General features: G+C 38.1%; 1 protein-coding gene across 2 annotated transcripts in view; it reads left to right on the top strand.

Annotated features, from left to right (window-relative positions):
- The window catches only part of PGR (progesterone receptor), a 96,249-nt gene that overhangs the window by 29,771 nt on the left and 44,219 nt on the right, over positions 1-22,259 (top strand). For both annotated transcript variants that reach the window (XM_011926609.1, XM_011926608.1), the window contains exon 3: positions 5,471-5,587. In XM_011926609.1, coding sequence (XP_011781999.1) covers positions 5,471-5,587 — 117 coding nt within the window. The remainder of the gene's footprint in view (positions 1-5,470; positions 5,588-22,259) is intronic.

The raw sequence follows: 22,259 nt of genomic DNA, 5'->3' as shown, positions 1-22,259 counted from the left end.
ATAGAGGCAGGAGAGATTTTGGGGGTAATCCAAGGATGTTAGTACTCTGGAGCATAAAGAATATGGGAAAGAGTATGTGATTAGAAAGAAAAGACATAACAGTTTGAACTCACCCCCTGCTTTCTCCACCCTAAAACAGATCAGTTTTGCAAGGAGAAAGAAGTGTAGTGCTCTATTAAGCTCCCCAGGTTTCAGCAGGGCCAGATGATGCATATATTAAGGGAGAGAGCTAGATAGTGGCTCCTACTGGAGTGAACTCCCGTATTTATCATTATGCCATGTAACCTGTTTGTGGTGGCTTATAGCTTTTAATTGTTCCTAAATGTCTTATACTCCTGGTGGTGACAATGTAGGTAAATAGCAAAGATGGTTAACAAATGGAATGCTCCAAGTCTTTTAATATAGTGACTTGTTTTACACTTGTTGTATAGTGACAATGTTATGATGGACTGAGGAGAAGAAATAATATGCAATTTGAACCATCAACTTATGGTTTATGATGAGTGAGCGAGTAGATCTAGACATGGATGTGTTTCTCAAAACCAGGATATAAACTGGGGACTATTGTCTGAAGAAAATGGTAGCAACTGATGTTATGTTAGATTTTCATCTTTTTCTAGATTTCCAGGAAAATGTTGTGATAGGGCTAATGCATTTGTGCCTGACCTTTCTTCACCCGCATATACAGCCGGGTACCTGATAGAGTGACACATGTAGTGAGTGGCTTCCTCTGCATTCATTGCATTCTTGGTGGCTCTCAGTCCTGGCCATGCATTATGGTTCAGAGGCAATGCCTGGGCCCCATGCCAAATTATCTTAGTCAGCTCTAGTTGGAACTGGCTAGCTACAACATTTCTTTAAGCCAAAAAAATTGCTTGAGAAGATAAACCTATAACTACACCCCCTACATTTTGTTTGCATGATAATGCATCTACTTTGCAGTTTTGATGGCTCATCACTTAGTGTTAAAGATGATGAAAAGTTAGAGTGAATTGAGCTTCCAGATTTCTTTAAACTGTTCCAGTCTGTCACAGGCAGTCTACAATGATATGAGTTGTGCCAACCCCTCAAGGTCGTGACTTCATGCCAGTGTCCTTAATTATTAAATATTTTCCTTCCCACTCAAACTTTAAATATTGGACCTCTAAGTCATTTTTTCTTCCAAACTTACAAGAATTGCATTCTGTTTGTTAACTATAATTTCCTTATTTATACTCATATTTAAATTTATACTTATGTTTAAGTTTATTTGGTACTTATCATCAGTCTCTTCATACCAGACTTCCTACCTCATACATTGTTTGCTATAACTTATCTATTGTTGACTGGGTTACATCTTTAGGAAGAGTATACTGGGGCCTTATTTCCCAATTTTATGCATGTTTCAGAATATCTTTAAGTTGCCTTTAAACTGAATAAATTGACTAGATATAGACTTCTTGGACCACATCTAGAAAAATCTAACTATATTTGAGATTTAGATGTGTGATAATCATAATTATAGTAGACATTTGTTAAGTACTTGCTATGTGCCAGACTATTCTAAGCTCTTACATGAGCTTGCGTATTCCCTAGATCCAATCCAAGGTACTAATGTTATCTTCATTTTAATTGCCAAATGTCATCCAGATACTAAGTGATGAGATTGACATTCACACTTAAACAGTACTGCTCCAAAGTCCATATGCTTAACTTTCTATACTACCTCTCAAGATAATTAACCTAAAATGTTTAACTGTGTGGCCTTGAGCATGTTATTTAACTTCTAGATGCCTCAGTTAACTCTCTATAAAATGAGAATAATAATATCTCCAAAGGTTGCTTTGATGATTAAATGAGTTAATATATGTCAATAGCTCATAACAATGCCTGGCACACAGTAAGTGCTTAATAATTGTCTGTTGTTCTTTTATTATTTGTGGATAGTAAGTTGCAGATCTGAGCTTTGAACAAGCAGTTTGACCTCTAACTTTGCTCTTTGGTACTACAATGTAGTGTCAGCAATTAAGATGGCATTTTAATTTAGTAGGGGAAAACATGGATTAGTCAGTAAACAGTGTTGGGATATAGTAGATACTCAATACTTGTTGAATGAATGAGAATTTTATAAAAGTATAAATATATTTACTTAAATATTAACAAATAAATATTAAGAACCATTTAGATTTGTATAGACACTTTGGAAATATTTTAGTCTGTTCCACTGCAATAAAAAAATACCTTAGACTGGGTAATTTATAAATACAGAAATATTCAGAAATATTTTCTGACAGTTCTAAAGTCTGAGAAGTCCAACATCAAGGTGGCACAGATTCCACGTCTGGTAAGAGCTTGCACTCTTCTTCCAAAATGGCGCCCCTTACTGCATCCTCACATGGCAGAAAGGACCAAAAGGACCAAATTCGCTCCCTCAAGCCCTTTTGAAAGGGTACTGATTCCATCCATGAAGGCAGAGACCCCACCTCTTAATATTGTTTCATATTGATTAAGTTTCAATATGAAGTTTGAAGGGGACACAAACATTCAAACCGTAGCAAGAAGGAAGCAAAAATGAGAAGAGATGCATGATTATCAAATTGTAGGTTATTTTCTGTTTTGAATTTCCTTATGTTCTTACAGAATTTCTCTAATACAATTCATGATACAGTTTGAACAGATAACCACTAAATTGTATTTTTTAGATACTGAGTTTGGGGTACCTAGAAAGATGACTGGAAGGTCAGAGCTCATATTGAGATTTTGGGACCATCAGCAGATAATGAGACTACCCACAAAGTGTGTGCAGTGGCACATAACATATAAGGACTAAGCAAAGTAAGAGGAGTTGACAAAGGGAATTTGAAAGGAACTGCTGGAAAGACAGATGAAGAGTCAGAAAAGAGAGGCCCCAAAATATGCATCAGTGGGACAGGCAGGGAAAGAAATCGCCTGAAGCAAACGATTCAGAAGATCAGGAAAGCATTCACAGCATTCAGGAATGAAAAAATCTTTGATGATGTTAAGCCATTTTATAAGAATAGTGACTACGCAAGTCAAATTACCACCTAGGAATAAAGAAAGTTAGGTAGAAACAGCAAAAGTGGATGATGTTTTCAACAACTCTGATGACCAAAAAAAAGGGGGAATGGATTCTGGGAGAATCTAGAGTGAGCTAGGGTTCCTTTTTTTGGTGCTGGAACTTTTTTGGATGGAAAAATAATGAGAGAGCACGACATCACTGGACAGGAGAGACTAAAGATTTTAGGCGGGCAAGGAGGAAATCGATGGGACAAGACTTGAAAGCAGATAGGAAGGAACTGTTTGAAGGGCAAAAGCAAAAACGGTTGGTAAGGAGGACTCTCTATGAGACACTGAATAAGGAGGTGATATTGTAGGCCATTTTAGAAATATAAATGAGACAGATGAGCAGCATGCCAGCTTCTGGTGTTTAGATCAGACCTTTTTCCTGGGTATTTATGACCTGGAAGCAGAGAGTAGGACAGCCTGCCTTCAAACAACAATTACAAACAACAATCTGTGTGCTCTATTTCTTGAAGTCTGTTTTCTGTATAGAATAGAGAACCTTGCTGGACACAGTGGCTCTTGCTTGTAATCCTACCACTTTGGGAGGCCGAGGCGGGCAGATCACCTGAGGTTGGGAGTTTGAGACCAGCCTGACCAATATGCGGAAACCCCATCTCTACTAAAAATACAAAATTACCCAGGCGTGGTGGCGCATGTGTCTAATCCCAGCTACTCAGGAGGCTGAGGCAGGAGAATTCCTTGAACCCAGGAGCGGGAGGTTGTGGTGAGCTGAGATTGTGCCATTGCACTCCAGGCTGGGCAACAAGAGCAAAACTCCATCTGAAAAAAAAGAAGAGAAAATCTTGCTATTTTCTGTTCTGTCTTCTTATGAGATACTAATATAGGGTCTAAATAGATGATCGATTGATAGACTGACTTACACACACCTTGCTCTCACAGTCACTCCTATAGCCTAAATATATAACTTGTGGTTAAAAAAAATAAATAAATTAGAGTCAAATCAGAAAGTAGCATGCAGTACACTCTGCTAACCTCCTGTAGGACCGGCATTATGTGCACAAAAGTCAGCATAGATATGAGGCTTCACCGTTACCCTTTATTAGGTGAAAGCTTAATTCCTGGGACTCTAAACAAGAGACGAACACTACTGTGTGAGTGTACATGAACATAAGTTAATAGAGGCATGTATCTTTATGAAAGTATTTGTGCTTTTCCAGAAATGCCCAAGGTCAGGAATCTTCTTGATATCAGCTGTCACATAGATAGGTCTTTTGGCGTTTTTGCCCTTTGCCATTTAGGCTAATCCTTCCCCTGCTTGATTAAGTACAGCTTGATTAAGTACATGTTGTAGGTACCTCTGAGTTCCTTTACTGCAAACTTTGGCCAGAAGACTCAGATTTTAATCTTAACTAATGTAAAATACTACAGAAAAATTCCATGATCTTTTAAAATTATTTGTCATGTTCAGAAGTATAAGTAGGCTGAAGTAGTCTGATCATATTAAAAGACTCATAGTCTGTTTTAAAGAAATTTTTTTGGGAAAAAAAAGAGTGCCAGAGAAAGTAAATTAATGTTTACATGTTTAAGCTGAATTTTTTTATTTTTGTTAAATCTAAATAAATTAGATTGTTCCATGCCTTATTAACATATTCGTGGTTTAAAAATCATTGTTGAATATTAAATTCATGTGCCAGACCTTTTTAAAGGCATCCATAGTTTCCTCTACACAAAGTGACCCCAGGGTGATGTGTGATGTGTATTATCTATATTTCTATAATTTTTCTCTTCTTTATTGAGTACTTCTGTGTGTTTTAAGTTCTTCCTTTATCATTATTTCTGTTCAAGGTATTTTCTAATGTGTAGTCAAAATAAAGCAGGTATTAAATTCCGTACAATAAGTGCCCTATTTTTACATGCTCTTCCGTTGATTCCTTAAAGAGAGAACCAGCTCTGGAACTTTTCCAATAGAACTAAGCATTTAGATTTTTTTTAAAAGTCTATTCCAGAGGCCTCTTCAATTCTTTAGTCTGTATCTGTTTTCTTAAAGGCATCGATGTCAGAAAGAAAGGTTTTACTAGAGTTTGACCACCTCATACAACTAATGCTTATTGACAACGTGTAGCTAATCTTGAAATGACATCTAAAGGCAATCTGATTGAGAAGATAAACACCATTAAGAAGATAAACATAAATCTTTTGCAAAAGATTTTTAAAGCAGCCCTAGGATTGATTCTTCAGCTATGCTCACCTCATTTAGGTTTCTAAAGGCACAGGTAAAGTACTGAACAGTTTTATAGCTTCACCAACATTCAGCTGTGCCAGGCAGGAAGCAGGCTCAGTCATGCACTTGCTGATGTGTATCTAGTCTCTATTTCAGTTGTCACTGCATAGAGTTTCCAGTGAATCTTAGATATTGTAAATAATTTTGACTCATTTTTTTTTTTAGGGCAGCATAACTACTTATGTGCTGGAAGAAATGACTGCATCGTTGATAAAATCCGCAGAAAAAACTGCCCAGCATGTCGCCTTAGAAAGTGCTGTCAGGCTGGCATGGTCCTTGGAGGTAATTCTGGTGTTTTCATCAATAGTATACTGTGTAATATTTATACTATAAAACTGTGTGTCAGAAAATTGTAATTTCTTATTCATCTTTGTTTTGTTTTGTTATTTCTGTCTTGATTATTGGCAGTGACTCTGCATATGTGAGTGTCTGAATGAAGCAACCAATACCATTCCGTTAACTTTACAGGTTTCCAGCACATTGAAACTGTTAAGAGAAGAAAACTCCATTGATCTATATTGCCTATGAGTAGAGGTTATGGGCAATGCACTGACCTGTCATTAAGTAGCATGTGTCGGAGTTTGCTGCCCATTTCCTGTGTGACCACAGCCCTTCCTGGGCATCAGTCTACTTATCTGTAAAACCAGAGCATTAACGTTCTTTTCGGCTCAAAAATTGACTCTGCAGATTGGTCAGGTACATTGCTTACTAACTTCTGCAAGTGATTGATTAAAGCAAGATTACTGTAACTGGGGTAGGAATCTATTTGATGAAGAGTTATATTAGTAATTCCCTTTTCCCATATTTTTATTAGAATCTCTAAAACTTTCAATAATATAGCACACATTTAAAAAATTAATGTCAGATAGTGACAGATAGTTTGAATGAAAATATAGCGGAGTGAGGGAGATGAAGCGAACCACGGTTATGCAAGACAATCCTACTCCCTTGCATTTTTTCACTTAGCCACATCCTGTACAACACTGGGAATCGTGGCTTTTACATCTAGATATAACTTTTAAAAAACATAATGAAAATATTACATAATTGTTAAAGCTAAAAATGCTTTTTCAGTGCACCAACTATAAACAGCTTGTGTTCTGGCGATGTTATGTGGATTTTCCTTTGGGAAATGCCATGTTTAGAACAATGCTTGTCAAGTTTAAAACATATACAACTGTCACCTCTTTTGTTTTTGCAAACATGCTGGACCAAAATTAAGCACCCAGGTAACATGCTGGGTACTTTACAGTAATTCATGTAATTAGATCACTTATAGAATTTTATAATTTCTTGATTAAAGATTTGTTTTCCTAAGTTAAGGGCAATGATTAGGTTGACAGTAGTGCCTGGCTTAAGGAGGTGCTCAGTAACTTTCTATTAACTGAATGAAACCACAATCTCAGCAGATTAAAATTGTTTTTGAGTCCCACACCTCAATTACCACCTCTTTGTATTTCTGTTTCCACTCAGAAGTCTTAAGGAGCCTCCTAAATTTTAGAAAATACAACTTTCTCACAAAATCACACATCTAGTCAATGTTGGAGCCAGAAGAAAGACCTGAAGGTATCCTGACCCTGGCACAGCCATTGTTTTCTCCTTGGCATGCTTGCCTTAGAAAGTAGCAGAGCCTCTAATGCTGGCACTTAGATTCCATTAAGATCTTTAATCTTGAGTGTTTTCCCAATGACTTTAAAAGACTCTTCAATTTTATCAAAGAATGGAAATGGCAGAGTTCTGGATAGAACCTTCAGAATATTCCTGGGGATCAGCAATATAACCTAGAGAATTTTATGTTATCTTTTAATATTCTAGGGCTTTATTTATTTATTTATTTATTTGAGACACTGTCTCACTCTATCACCCAGGCTGGAGTGCAATGGCACAACCTGAGCTCGCTACAATTCTGCCTCACAGCTTCCAGCGATTTTCCTGCTACGGCCTCCCGAGTAGCTGGTATTACAGGCACCCGCCGTCATGCCCAGCTAATTTTTGTATTTTAGTAGAGACAAGGTTTCACCATGTTGGCCAGGCTGGTTTTGAATTCCTGACCTCAGGTGATCTGCCCACCTCGGCCTTCCAAAGTGCTGGGATTACAGGCGTGAGCAACTGCACCCAGCCTTTAGCGTATTATTCAAGCATCTATAATTCTTTATCTTCTCTAACCAAACTGCTTGTTACTTTAGCCTGTATTTCCTGTGCTTTCCAAACCATATTCTATGAGCTTCACAGCTATTGCTACATTTTCATACCTTTTATATTATTTATTTGCTTAACTCTACTCCCTCCTTCCCTCCTTCGTTCCTCTTTCCTTCCCCCCTCTTCCCTCTCAATCATTTTCTAACTTGCACCCCATTCCTTTCTTTCAGTAACTGTATATTGAGCCCTTTCTAGTTACCAGATACTATTCTAAGTTCTGGGCATATAGCAGCAAACAAAATGGACAAAATTCCTGCCCTCATAGATCTTACACTGTGGGAGGAGGAGCAACAAATGTACATATCAAATAATGATAAGTGCTGTGGAAAGATATTAAGTAGAGTTAGTAGGGATTATCAGGAAGCAGACTCACTATTGAACTCATTAGTCTAGTAATATTTTTGTTTTACTTAGCCTCTTCCTGAGCAATAATATCTCTGAAATCATGGATTTGATATGCCAGTTATAATTTTTCTAAAAGACATTAAAATAAACTCTTAACTATTTAAATATATATTCAATGTACCACCTAAAAACTGCTTGTATACCATAAATGAGTATGTGTTACACTCTGGAAAAGAGCATATTAGACCATTTTTTTCCAGCTGTTGCAGCTATATTTATTTTTTCAGCTTTTATTTTAGCTTCAGTGGGTACATGTGTACATTTGTTACCTGGGTATATTGTGTGACACTAATGTTTGAGGTACAAATGATCCCATCACCTCAGTACCGAGGTGCTGAGCATAGTACTCAATAGTTTTTCAACCCTTTCTTCTTCTTCTTTCCTCCTCTAGTAGTCCTCAGTTTCCATTGTTGCCATTTTTATGGTCATGAGTATCCAATGACTAGCTCTCACTTATAAGTGAGAACATGCAGTTTTTGGTTTTTTGTTCCTATGTTAATTTGCTTAGGGTCTTGGCCTACAACTACATCCATGTTGCTGCAAAGGACATGACTTCATTCTTTTCATGGCTGCATACTATTCCATGGTGTATATATACCACATTTTCTTTGTCCAATCCACTGTTAATGGGCACTTGGTTAATTCCATATCTTTGCTATTGTGAGTAGTGCTGTGATGCACATGTGAGTGCATGTGTCTTTTTGATAGAACAGTTTATTTTATTTTGGCTATGTATCCAGTAATGGGATTACTGGGTCTAATGGTAGTTCTGTTTTAAGTTCTTTGAGAAGTCTTCAAACCAGTTTCTATGGTGGCAGAACTAATTTACATTCACACTAACAGTATATAAGTATTCCCTTTTCTCCACAGCTTCACCAGCATTTATTAGGTTTTGTATTTTTTGGGTTTTCTTTTTTGAGACAGAGTCTCATTCTGTCACCCAGACTGGAGTGCAGTGGCACGATTATGGCTCACTGCAGCCTCAATCTCCTGGGCTCAAGTGATCTTTCTACCTCACCATCCTGAGTAGCTGAGACTATAGGCATGCACCACCACCCCTAGCAAACTTTTTATTTATTTATTTTTTGTAGAGATGAGGTCTCACTATGTTGCCTAGTCAGGTCTCAAACTTCTGGGCTCAAGTGATCCTCCCAAAGTGCTGAAATTACAGGTATGAGGCACCATGCCTGGCATGAGTTTTTAATAATAGTCATTCTGATTGGTGTAAGATGGTATGTTATTGTAGTCTTGATTTGCATATCTTAATGATTAGTGATATGGAGCATTTTTAAATGTTTGTTGGCTGCTTGTATGTCTCCTTTTGAGAAGTGTCTATTCAAGTCTTTTGCCCATTTTTTTGATGAGATTTTTTGCTTGTTCAACTGTGTAAGTTCCTTATAGATTCTGGATATTAGACATTTGTTGGAGGCATAGATTGTGAATATGTTCTCCTATTCTGTTGGTTGTCTGTTTACTCCATTGATAGTTTATTTTGCTGTGCAGAAACTCTTTAGTTGAATTAGGTCTCACTTGTCAATTTTTGTTTTTGTTTCAATTGCTTTTGAGGACTTAGTCATAAATTATTTCCCAAGGCTGATATCCAGAATTATATATCCTAGATTTTCTTTTAGATTCCTGTGGTTTGAGGTGTTATATTTAAATCTTTAATCTACCTTGAGGTAATTTTTGTATATGGTGAAATGTAGAGGTCCAATTTCATTATTCTGCATGTGACGAGGTAGGTATCCCAGTACCATTTATTGAATAAGGAATTCTTTCTGCATTGCTTATTTTTGTCAACATTGTCAAAGATCAGATGGCTGTAGGTGTGCACCTGTATTTCTGGGTTCTATATTCTGTTCCATTGGTCTATGTGTCTGCTCTTGTACCAGCATCATGCTGTTTTGGTTACTGTAGCCTTATAGTATAGTTTGGGATTGGGTAATGTGATGCCTCTGACTTTTTTTTTGTTTAGGACTGCTGTAGTTATTTGGGCTCTTTTGGTTTTATATAAATTTTAGAATAGCTTTTTCTGGTTCTGGAAAAAATGTCATTGGTAGTTTGATAGGAATAACATTGAATAACATTGAATTGAATCTGTAGATTGCTTTGGACAGTGTGGCCATTTTAACAATATTGATTCTTCTAATACATGAACATGGAATGTTTTTACATTTGTTAGTGTCATCTGTGATTTCTGTTAGCAATGTTTTATAGTTATCCTTATAGACATCTTTCATCTGCTTAGTTAGATGTATTCCTAGGTATTGTGTGTGTGTGTGTGTGTGTGTGTGTGTGTGTGTGTGTGTGTGTGTGTGTGTGGCTATTATAAATGGGATTACTTGCTTGATTTGGCTCTCACCTTGAATGCTATAGTTGTATGGAAATGGTACTAATTTTTGCAGGTTTGTGTCCAGAAACTTTACTGAAGACATTTATCAGTTTTAGGAGCCTTTTGGTGGAGCCTTTAGAATTTTCTAGGTATAGAATCATGTATTATGCAAGAGAGATAGTTTGACTTCTTTTTTTCATGTTTAAATGCCTTTTGTTTCTTTCTCTTGCCTGACTGCTCTGGCTAGCACTTCCAATGTTAATAGGAGTGGTGAGAGTGAGCATCCTTAACTTGTTCCAGATCTCAAGGAAAATTCTTCCAGCTTTTGCCCATTCAGTCTGATGTTGGTTGTGGGTTTGTCATTGTGGTCTCTTATTGTTTTTAGGTATGTTTCTTTGTTGCCTAGTTTCTTGAGTGTTGTATCAAGAAGTGGCACTGCATTTTATCGAAAACTGTGTCTGTGTCTATTGAGATGATCATATGGTTTTATTTTTAATTCTTTTCATGTGGTAAATCATATTTATTGATTTGCATATATTGAGCTAACTTTCCATGCCAGGAGTGAGGCAAACTTGATCGTGGTGAGGTTTGATTTGGTTTGCTAGAGTTTTGTTGAGAATGTTTGTGTCTGTGTTCATCAGGGATATTGTCCTATAGTTTTCCTTTTTCACTGTATCTCTTACAGGTTTTGGTATCAGGGTGATGCTGGCTTCGGGGAACAAGTTAGGGAGGAGTCTTTCCTTCTCGATTTTTTGAAATAGTTTGAGTAGAATTGGTACCAGCTCTATTTTGTGAATCTGGTAGAATTTAGCTGTGAATCTCTCTGGCGAGGGCTTTCCTTTTGGTTGGTAAGTTTTTTATTACTAATTCCATTTGGAACCCAATGTTGGTCTGTTCAGTGCTTCAGTTTTTTCCTGATTTAAACTTGGGACATTGTGCGTTTTCAGGAATTTAATCATTTCCTCTAGATAGTGTAGTTTGTGTGTGTAAAGGTGTTCACAACAGTTATCTAAGGATCTTTTGTATTTCTATGGGATCCGTTATGATGTCATGTTTGTCATTTCTGTTTGTGTTTATTTGGATCTTCTCTTTTTTCTTTGTTCATCTAGCTAGCTGTCTATCAATCTTGTTTATCCTTTAAAAAAAACTTTTGGTTTTGTTGATTTTTGGGTCTCAATTTCATTCAGCTCTGCTCTTTAGTTCTTACTTTTCTTCTGCTAGCTTTGAGGGTAGTCCCACTATTGTTGTGTGGCTTTCTAGGTCCTTAGAAGTCCTTGTTTTATGAATCTGGGCATATGTTGAGGCCAATGTTGCATATATATTTAGGATAGTTAAATCTTCTTATTGAATTGAATGAATTCATTATGCAATGCCCTTCTTTTTCCTTTTTTACTGTTGTTAAAGTCTGTTTTATCTGATCTAAGATAAAACAGTCTTTTTAGTTTTCTGTTTGCATGCTACATCTTTCTCCAACCCTTTACTTTGAGCCTATGGTTGTCATTACATGTGAGATGGGTTTCTTGAATACAGAAGATGGATGAGTCTGGTTCTCCTAACTGGTTTGCCACTCTGTGATTTTTTTTTTTTTTAGATGGTGTCTTGCTGTGTTGCCCAGGCTGGAATGCAGTGGCGTGATCTCAGCTCACTGCAACCTCCACCTCCTGGGTTCAAGCAATTCTCCTGTCTCAGCCTCCCAAGTAGCTGGGACTACAGGTGCCTGCCACCAGGCCTGGCTAATTTTTGTATTTTTAGTAGAGATGAGGTTTTACCTTGTTGGTCAGGCTGGTCTCAAACTCCTGATCTGAGGTGATCCACCCGCCTCAGCCTCCCAAATTGCTGGGATTACAGGTGTGAGCCACTGTGCCTGGAGCCACTCTGTGACTTTTAAGTGGGACATTGTGTTAGTCCATTCTCGTGCTGCTATAAAGTACTACCTGAGACTGAGTAATTTATGAAGAAATAATATTTAAATGACTCACAGTTCTGCAAGCTTAACAGGAAGCATAGCTAGGCAACCTCAGGAAACTTACAATCAAGGCAGAAAGTGAAGGGGAAGCAAGCACATCTTACCATGGCAGAGCAGGAGAGGTAGGTTGGGGGCATGCCACACACTTTTAAATCATTATATCCTGGGAGAACACACTCACTATAATGACAACAACATGAGGGAAATTTGCCCCCATGATCCAATCACCTCCTACCAGGTTCCTCCCTCAACACTGGGAATTACAATTCAACATGAGTTGGGATGGGGACATAGAGCCAAACCATATCATTCCACCCTGGCCCCTCCCAAATCATATGTCCTTCCCACTCTTCAAAACACAATCATGCCTTCCCAATGGTCCCCCAAAGTCTTAACTCGTTCCAGCATTAACCCAAAAGTCCAAGACCAAAGTCTCATCTGAGACAAGGCAACTCCCTTCCACCTATGATCTTGTAATATCAAAATGAGTTAGTTGCTTCCAAGATACAATAGGGGTATGGGCACTGTGTAAATGCTCCCATTTTAAATGGGAGTAACTGGCCAAAACAAAGGAGATACAGGCCCCATGCAAGTCCAAAACCCAGCAGGGTAGTCATTAAATATTAAAGCTCCAAAATAATCTCTTTTGTCTCCATGTCTCACATCCAGGGTATACTGATGCAATAGGTGGGCTCCCAAGGCCTTCAGCATCTCCACTCTGTGGCTCTGCAGGGTACAGCCCCCACAGCTGCTTTTACAGGCTGGCATTGAATGCCTGTAGCTATTCCAGGCACGCAATGCAAACTGTTGATGGATCTACCATTCTAAAGTCTGGTTGATGGTGGTCCTCTTCTCACAGCTCCACTAGGCAGTACCCCAGTGGGACCTCTGTGCAGGAGCTCCAACCCCACATTTCCCCTTCACACTGCCCTAGTAGAGGTTCTCCATGAGGTCTCCGCCCCGAAGCAGATTTCTGCCTGGATATCCAGGCATTTCCATACATCCTCTGAAATCTACATGGAGGTTTCCAAACCTCAACTCTTGCCTTCCACATACTCGCAGGCCTAATACCATGTGGAAGCCACCAGGGCTTTGGGTTTTCATCCTCTGAAGCCCTGGCCCAAGCTGTACCTTTGCCCCTTTTAGCAACAGCTGGAGCTGGAGCAGCTGGAATGCAGGGCACCATGTCCCAAGGCTGCACAGAGTAGCTAAGCCCTAGGCCTGGCCCACAAAGCTATTAATCCCTCCTAGGACTCTGTGCCTGTGATGGGAGAGACTGCTGTGAAGGTCTCTGAAATGCCCTGAGACATTTTCCTCATTGTCTGGACTGTTAACATTTTATTCCTCTTTACTAATGCAAATTTCTGCAACAGGCTTGAATTTCTCCCCAGGAAAATTTTTTTTTTTTCTTTTCTACCACATGGCCAGGCTGCAAATATTCCTTTTTTTTTTTTTTTCTTTTTTTTTTACTGTGCTTCACTTTTAAATGTAAGTTCCAGGTTCAGATAATCTCTTTTTTTCATGCATATGAGCATACATGTTTAGAAACAGCCAGGTCACATACATCTTGAATGCTTTGCTGCTTAGAAATTTCTTCCACCATATACCCCAAATCATCTCTCTGAAGTTCAAAGCTTCACAGATCTCTAGGTCAGGAGCAAAATGCCACCAGTCTTTCTGCTAAAGCATAGCAAGAGTGACCTTTACTCCAGTTCCCAATAAGTTTCTCACTCCATCTGAGACTACCTCAGTCTGGAGTCATTGTGTATGTCACTATCAGCATTTTGGTCACAACTATTCAACAAGTCTCTAGGAAGTTCCAAACATTCCCATATCTTTCTGTCTTCTGAGCCCTGCAAACTGTTCCAACCTCTGCCCATTACTCAGTTCAAAATCACTCCCACATTTTCAGGTATCTTTTTAAACAGTGTTCTACTCTCCCAGTCCCAATTTTTTGTATTAGTTCATTCTCATACTGTTATAAAGAACTACCTGAGACTGGGTAATTTATGAAGAAAAGACCTTTACCTGACTCATTTCTGCAGGCTTAAGAGGAAACATAGCTAGATCGTCTCAGGAAACTTACAATCATGGTGGAAGGCAAATGGGAAGCAAGCACATCTTACCAGGGCAGAGCAGGAGAGAGAGAGAGAGGGAATGACAGGGTAAGTGCTACCACTTTTAAACCATCAGATCTCCTGAGAACTCACTCATTATCACAACAACAGCATGGGAGAAATCTGCCCCCATGATCCAATCACCTCCCATCAGGTCCTCCCCAAACATTAAAAATTAAAATTCAACATGAGATTTGGGTGAGGACACAGAGCCAAACCATATCAGGCATTTAGACCATTTATGTTCAAGGTTAATTTTTATATGTGAGGTTTTGATCCCTTGTTTAGTTGTTAGCTGTTTGCTTTGTTGTTTCTATTGTGTTTTTGCTTTGTAGGGTGTGCAGGCTATGTGCTTAAGTGTGTTTATGTGGAAGCAGGTATGGTTCTTTTGTTTCCATGTTTAGAACTGCCATGTAAGGATCTCTTATAAGGATGGTCTAGTGGTAACAAATTCCTTTAGCACTCGATTGCCTGGAAAAGATTTTATTTGTCCTGCACTTGTGAACCATAGTTTGGCAGTATGTGAAATTATTGGTTGAAATTTCTTTTAAGAACACTGAAAATAGGCCCCCAGTCTCTCCTAGCTTGCAACCCTCTGCTGAGAAATCTGTTATTATCCTGATGGGGTTCCCTTTGTATGTAATCTGCATTTTTCTCTGGCTGCCTTTAAGATTTTTTTCTGTAATGTTGCCCTTGAACAGTCTGGTGACTATATATACCTTGGTGACTTTTTGTTGTTGTTGTTTTGTTCTGTTTTGTTTTGAGACAGAGTCTCACTCTGTCACCCAGGCTGAAGTGCAGTGGTGAGATCTCGGCTCATTGCAACCTCTGCCCTCCAAGTTCAATGGATTCTCCTGCCTCAGCCTCCCGAGTAGCTGAAATTACAGGTGCCTGCCACCGTGCCTGGCTAATTTTTTGTATTTTTAGTAGAGACGGGGTTTCACCATCTTGGCCAGGCTGGTCTTGAACTACTGGCCTCATGATCCACCTGCCTCAGCCTCCCAAAATGCTGGGATTACAGATGTGAGCCACCACGCCCAGCCAGTGATGTTCATTTTTATGGTATCTCACAGGTGTTCTCTGGATTTCTACCTCTCTAGCAAGATCAGGAAAGTTTTCTTGAATTATTCCCTCAAATATATTTTCCAGTTTGTTTGCTTTTTCTCCTACTCTCTCAGGAATGCCAATAATTCATAGGTTTTGTTGCTTTATATAGTCTTATATGTCTCAAAATCAGCTCATTTAAAATAATTTTTTTCTTTATTTTTATCAGATTAGGTTAGTTCACAAGACCAGCCTTCAAGCTTTAAAATTTTTTCTTCTGCTTGATCCAGTCTATTGATAAGGAATTTCAAAATATAATTGAAAGATTTAAGTGAGTTTTTCAACTCCAGAAGCTACTATTGATTATTTTAAAGATGTTCATTTCTTTCTTAATTTCCTAGATTGCTTTAGAAGTTTGTGTTGGTTTTCAACCTTGTCTTGGATTACAGTGAACTTCCTTGCAATCCATGCTTTGAATTATTTATCTATCATTTCTGAGTTTTCATCTTGGTTAGGGACCATTGCTGGAGAGCTAGTGCAATCCCTTGGTGATGTCACTACAATCAGATTTTTCATTATGCCAGAATTCTTGCACTGGTTTCCTCTCATCTGGAGACACTGGCACTTCAAATTTTTGTAATTATTTTCATGTGGGTAGGAGTTTTTCTTTTTTTTTCCTTTCCCTATAATGGTATTATTATTATTTTAATAATAATTTTTTTGTTTCCCTTTTCCCCTTTTTCTAGGGATTGTGCCTCTAAAGAATGCTGGGTAGGGTCTTTTCACTTTGATTCTACAGCCCTATGTACTTCTTTTACCAGGTTTTATACTGGGCTCTGCAGGTCATCCCACAAGCCCATAGGCAGTGCTTATAGGTAAGAGCAGGCTGTGACCAATGTGGCTGGATATATACTTGATCGTTGTTTACTAGCGAAAGCTCTCCGTTGACTCAGGCAATGGGCTGATACTGATTCATAGAATGCACGGTAGTCAGAACTCCCTGCTCAGCCCCAGGGAGATGGGAGCCACAAAGGGCAGGTTTGGACCCAGCAGGTCCACCTGCAGGTCCCCTGATGGCAGGCACCAGCACCAGTCCCAAGGAAGAATCAGTGGGTGGCCCCCAAGCACCCAGAGTTGGACACAGATATGAAGCGGAAGCATCCTTAACTCCAAATTCTCTGCATGAGGGGCATCCTAAGCTCCTGATTCAGGAGATTGGGTGCTCCAGATGCCTGGAGATCTACCTTGGCATGGAATAAAGAGGGCCCTCGTGCACCAAGATCTCCACACAGGAGGGGTAAATGACAGTTATGAATAGTGCTGCAGTAAACATGTGAATGCAGATATTTCTTCCATATATCAGTTTTCTTTCTTTCAGCTATATACCCAGTAGTAGGATTGCTACATCACACGGTAGTTCTGTTTTTAGTTTTAGGAACCTCCATACTGTTTTCCATAGTTACGGTACTAATTTAGATTACTACCAACAGTGTATGAGCATTTCTTTTTCTCCATATCCTCACCAGCATTTATTTTTCATCTTTTTAGTAACAGCCATTTTAATTGGGGTGAGATGATATCTTATTGTGGGTTTGATCTGCATTTCCCCAATGATCAGTGATGTTGAGCATTTTTTCATATATCTGTTGGCATTTGTATGGCTTCTTTTGAGAAATTTCTGTTCAGACATTTTGCCCATTTTTAAATGGGATTACTGGGGTTTTTTTGCTATTGAGTTGAGGTCTTTATATATTCTGATTATTAAACTTGTCAGATGAATAGTTTTCAAATATTTTCTCTCATTCTTTAAGTTGTCTCTTCACTTTGTTATTTCCTTAGCTGTGCAGAAGCTTTTTAGCTTGATGAAATTCCATTTCTCAATTTTTGCCTCGATTGCCTATGCCTTGAGGTCCTACTACAAAAATATTTGCTCAAATGTTTTAAAGCAGTTCCCCAAAGTTTTCTTGTAGTAGTTTTGTAGTTCTAGCTCTTACACTTAAGTCTTTAATCCATTTTGATTTTATTTTTGTATGTGGTGAGAGATAGTGATCTAGGTCCATTTTCTGGATATAGGTAGCCAGTTTTCCCAGCAGCATTTATTGAACAGATTGCCCTTTCCCCAGTGTAAGTCCATGGCACCTTGGTCAAAAATGAGTTGACTGTTAATGCATGGCTTTATTTCTGGGTTCTCTATTCTGTTCCATTGGTCTTTGTGTCTGTTTTTATACCAATATCTCAATATGGTTGAGAATTCTCATTTCTGACATAGAGAACATTTGAATAACAAAAGATAAAACATGATAGAATATTAGAAAGCTTTAAAAATATTTAATAAAATCTTACAGTAGAATAATAGAGGTCATAAATATGTTTTGACATGTCATGACATAGATTTTGTTAGGAGCAGTTTGTTCTTATCTGCTCCGGTGGCTATGTTTTGATTATAACAATTATATTTGAGTTATTTGATTTCTTCATTGCATATGATTCTTGTTTTTAATGAATCACTTCCCTACCTTCAACAGGTCACAGTGAACTTTTGCTTTAGTTCACTGCTGTACAGCACTGAGTGGGAAGATAGTTACTCCCTTAAGGATGGTAATATATCTTCTACTTTAGGTGTTCTGCTTCCATCTTCTTTCTTCTAGAAAACATTTTTGTTTAATGACTCACAAAACATATCTGAAATGAATACAGCTTTATATTTTGCAGTTGTAAAAATACTAAACTAGTATAAGGTAATTAGCTCTTTCAAAAGTAAGTCGCTTTCTGCATAAAAGTATGATTAAATGAATAGTTATCTTTGTTGAAATTTTTTTAAATCCACAGTTATAGGTTTTATGGGTTTTTCTTTTTTTCTGTATTATTTTTTGGTAGAGAGCCTTATCTTCACATTTTAAAAGGTTGTGTTAGCCAGTTTCTCTCCTACTCCCCCTACCTCCTCCTCCACCTAGATTCAACCACTTCTCGTGGCAAAGAGAATAACTTTCTGGGCTAGAGAGTATGGGTTGTGTAGTAAAGATTTTTGTTGTTTTTTGTTTTCTCCTCCTACACTTGACAGCCAACAAGGCTACAGTCTTCTTCGGAAGAATTGCAAAATTCTTGAATTTAGGACACAGTGGTATCTTTTCTAGAAGTATAGAGTCCTGCTCTGTGCCTTTAATACTCTAAGAACAAAAATTATTTTTCCTCTTTAAGGCAAGATCTACTGTGGATAATGGCTACCACCTGCCTCTCTAGACCTCACATAATTTTCCTCTTATGGGCATCTCTTTTTCCACCCAAGTCCCGGCCTTTGAATCAGCATCTCCCAGAGACAACACCTCTCACATTGTTCCCTGAGTTCACTGCATTGAAGCCTGCAGCCAACTGATATCTTTCCCATCAGTCTGGTTGTTCACCCTAAACACCATCTCACACATGCTAGCTGGGGATGGTCCTCAGAGTATTCGTTCTCATTTCTTTGCTTAAAATTTTTCTGTGTTTGTATGGGATGTCTTTTGTGGTTGCCAACTAGAACTTTTCAGTAGTATCTATTATTTTCTCGACTCAGTAAAAAGTTAGAATTGAGGGGTTCAAATATTTCCTCCATTGTAGTTGACTTTATTTGAATGATTGATATACGTTAAAAAAAAATCAATTCTAGTATAGTTTTGTTTTTTGGAAAATACCTGATTTCACTTTATATTTCCTGTTGTCTAGCATCTTTGTTTTCTTTGAAGTATATACAAAGGCACATTCTATTTTGATCTGGAAATTGGAGGTGAATCCTGAAAAACGGAAGGCAAACACTATCAGTGCTATAAAGGATTTAAGTGTAGTGCCAGTGGACTGATTCCAGCACTGCACAGTAGTCATCATCATTTTGGTAATCTGAAGTAGAAGCATGCCTCTAGAAATCCTTCCATATTTTTATATAGGTAGTATAAAGACGATTGTCTATAAATGCACCTTAACTACAAAGATTCTTCTGATATAATAAAAGAAAAATACAGAGATTTTTCAGGATGGGAATGCAAACACTAGCAAATTGGAAAAGCAAAGTAGAACTTCTGAATTAATAGAATAAGTTAAATAGGAATGAGAAAATAAAGGGAAACTTAACCAAGCTAGCAAAGAAAGAAAATGGAAAAGATGTAATTATAAGACATTATAGCACAAACTTTGTTGGGAAAAAAAAAATCCATTTGTAGTTTACAAAAATAGTGAAGATACAGAAAAATCTATTGAAAATACAAAACTCGGCCGGGCGCGGTGGCTCAAGCCTGTAATCCCAGCACTTTGGGAGGCCGAGACGGGCGGATCACAAGGTCAGGAGATCGAGACCATCCTGGCTAACACGGTGAAACCCCGTCTCTACTAAAAAATACAAAAAGCTAGCCGGGCGAGGTGGCGGGCGTCTGTAGTCCCAGCTACTCGGGAGGCTGAGGCAGGAGAATGGCGTAAACCCGGGAGGCGGAGCTTGCAGTGAGCTGAGATCCGGCCACTGCACTCCAGCCCGGGCGACAGAGCGAGACTCCGTCTCAAAAAAAAAAAAAAAAAAAAAAAAAAAAACAAAAATCTGTATTCCTCTTTTATTATATCAGAATTAAATAATAATTTTGTCTGCCCTGTTTTACCAAATTATTTTATTAAAACACGCTAAGGAAGTTTACAAGCTTTTCTTCTCCCAGCTCTCATTCTCTATAGGATTTTTGCTGAGATATTTCAAAATTTTTATTTTTAGGTTATATTTAAGCTTTCACTTCTAATAAATCTCTCTCAAAAACTTTTCATATCACTTGTCATAAAAATTTATTATCATAGTATCATCCAGATTCAGTTACGTATACATCGAGAATAATTGTACAATACTGTTTCCTAGACTCTTCATCTTATCTTTTCAATGCATGATATTTAAATAAACCATACTTTTTAATGTTTTTTTAATTTTTTATTTCTAATTTTTTTATTATACTTTAAGTTCTGGGATACATGTGCAGAACGTGCAGGTTTGTTACACAGGTATACATGCACCATGGTGGTTTTCTGCACCCATCAACCCATCATCTACATTAGGTATTTCTTCTAATGTTATCCCTCCCCTACTTCCCACCCCCAATAGGTCCTGGTGTGTGATGTTCCCCTTCCTGTGTCCATGTGTTCTCATTGTTCAACTCCCACTTACGAGAGAACGTGCAGTGTTTGGCTTTCTGTTCTTGTGTTAGTTTGCTGAGAATGATTGTTTCCAGCTTCATCCATGTCCCTGCAAAAGACATTAACTCATTCCTTTTTATGGCTGCATAGTATTCCATGGTGTATATGTGCCACATTTTCTTTATCCAGTCTCTCATTGATGGGGATTTTGGGCTGGTTCCAAGTCTCTGCTATTGTGAATAGTGCTGCAATAAACATACATGTGCATGTGTATTTGTGGTACAATGATTTATAATCCTCTGGGCATATACCCAGTAATGGGATTGCTGGGTCAAATTGTATTTCTGGTTCTAGATCTTTGAGGAGTCACCACGCTGTCTTCTACAGTGGTTGAATTAATTTACACTCCCACCAACAGTGTAAAAGCTTTCCTATTTCTCCACAGCCTCTCCAGCATCTGTTGTTTCCTGACTTCTTAATGGTCACCATTCTAACTGGCATGAGATGGTATCTCATTGTTGTTTTGATTTGCATTTCTCTCATGACCAGTGATGATGAGTTTTTTTTCATGTGTTTGTTGGCCACATAAATGTCTTCTTTTGAGAAGTGTCTCTGGATATCTTTTGCCAACTTTTTGATGGGGTTGTTTGTTTTTCTGTAAATTTGTTTAAGTTCCATGTAGATGCTGAATATTAGCCCTTTGTCAAGAAATTTTCTCCCATTCTGTAGGTTGCCTGTTCACTCTGATGATAATTTCTTTTGCTCTGCAGAAGGTCTTTAATTAGATCCAATTTGTCAATTTTGACTTTTGTTGCCATTGCTTTTGGTGTTTTAGCCATGAAATCTTTGCCCATGCCTATGTCCTGAATGGTATTGCCTAGTTTTTCCTCAGGGTTTTTATGGTTTTCAGTCTTACACTTAAGTCTTTAATCTATCTTCAGTTAATTTTTGTATAAGATGTAAGGAAGGGGTCCATTTTCAGTTTTCTGTATATGGCTAGCCAGTTTCCCAAACACCATTTATTAAATAGGGAATCCTTTCCCCATTGCTTGTTTTTGTTAGGTTTGTCAAAGATCAGATGGTAGATGTGTGGTATTATTTCTGAGGCCACTGTTCTGCTCCTTTGGTCTATATATCTATTTTGGTACCAGTACCATGCTATTTTGGCTACTATAGCCTTGTAGTATAGTTTGAAGTCAGCTAGTTTGATACCTCCAGCCTTGTTCTTTTTGCTTAGGATTGTCTTGGTTATACAGGCTCTTTTTTGGTTCCATATGAAATTTAAAGTAGTTTTTTTATAATTTTGTGAAGAAAGTCAATGTTAGCTTGTTGGGGATAGCACTGAATCTATAAATTACTTTGGTCAGTATGGCCATTTTCATGATACTGATTCTTCCTATCCATGAGCATGGAGTGTGTTTCCATTTGTGTCCTCTCTGATTTCATTGAGCAGTGGTTTGTAGTTCTCCTTGAAGGGGACCTTCACATCCCTTGTAAGTTATACTCCTAGCTGTTTTACTCCCTTTGTAGCAATTGTGAATGGGAGTTCAGCCATGTTTGGGCTCTCTGTTTGTCTATTATTGGTGTATAGGAATGCCTCTTATTTTTGCGCATTGATTTTGTATCCTGAGACTTCACTGAAGTTGCTTATCAGCTTAAGGAGGTTTTGGACTGAGATGACGGGATTTTCTAAACATACCATCATGTCATCTGCAAAGAGACATAATTTGACTTCCTCTCTTCCTATTTGAATAT

Source organism: Colobus angolensis, unplaced genomic scaffold, assembly GCF_000951035.1.
Source record: "Colobus angolensis palliatus isolate OR3802 unplaced genomic scaffold, Cang.pa_1.0 Scaffold7, whole genome shotgun sequence".
In the NCBI taxonomy this organism is placed as follows: Eukaryota; Metazoa; Chordata; class Mammalia; order Primates; family Cercopithecidae; genus Colobus; species Colobus angolensis.
The sequence above is the reverse complement of the archived record's forward strand: the minus strand, read 5'-3'. Positions and strand labels throughout refer to the sequence as shown.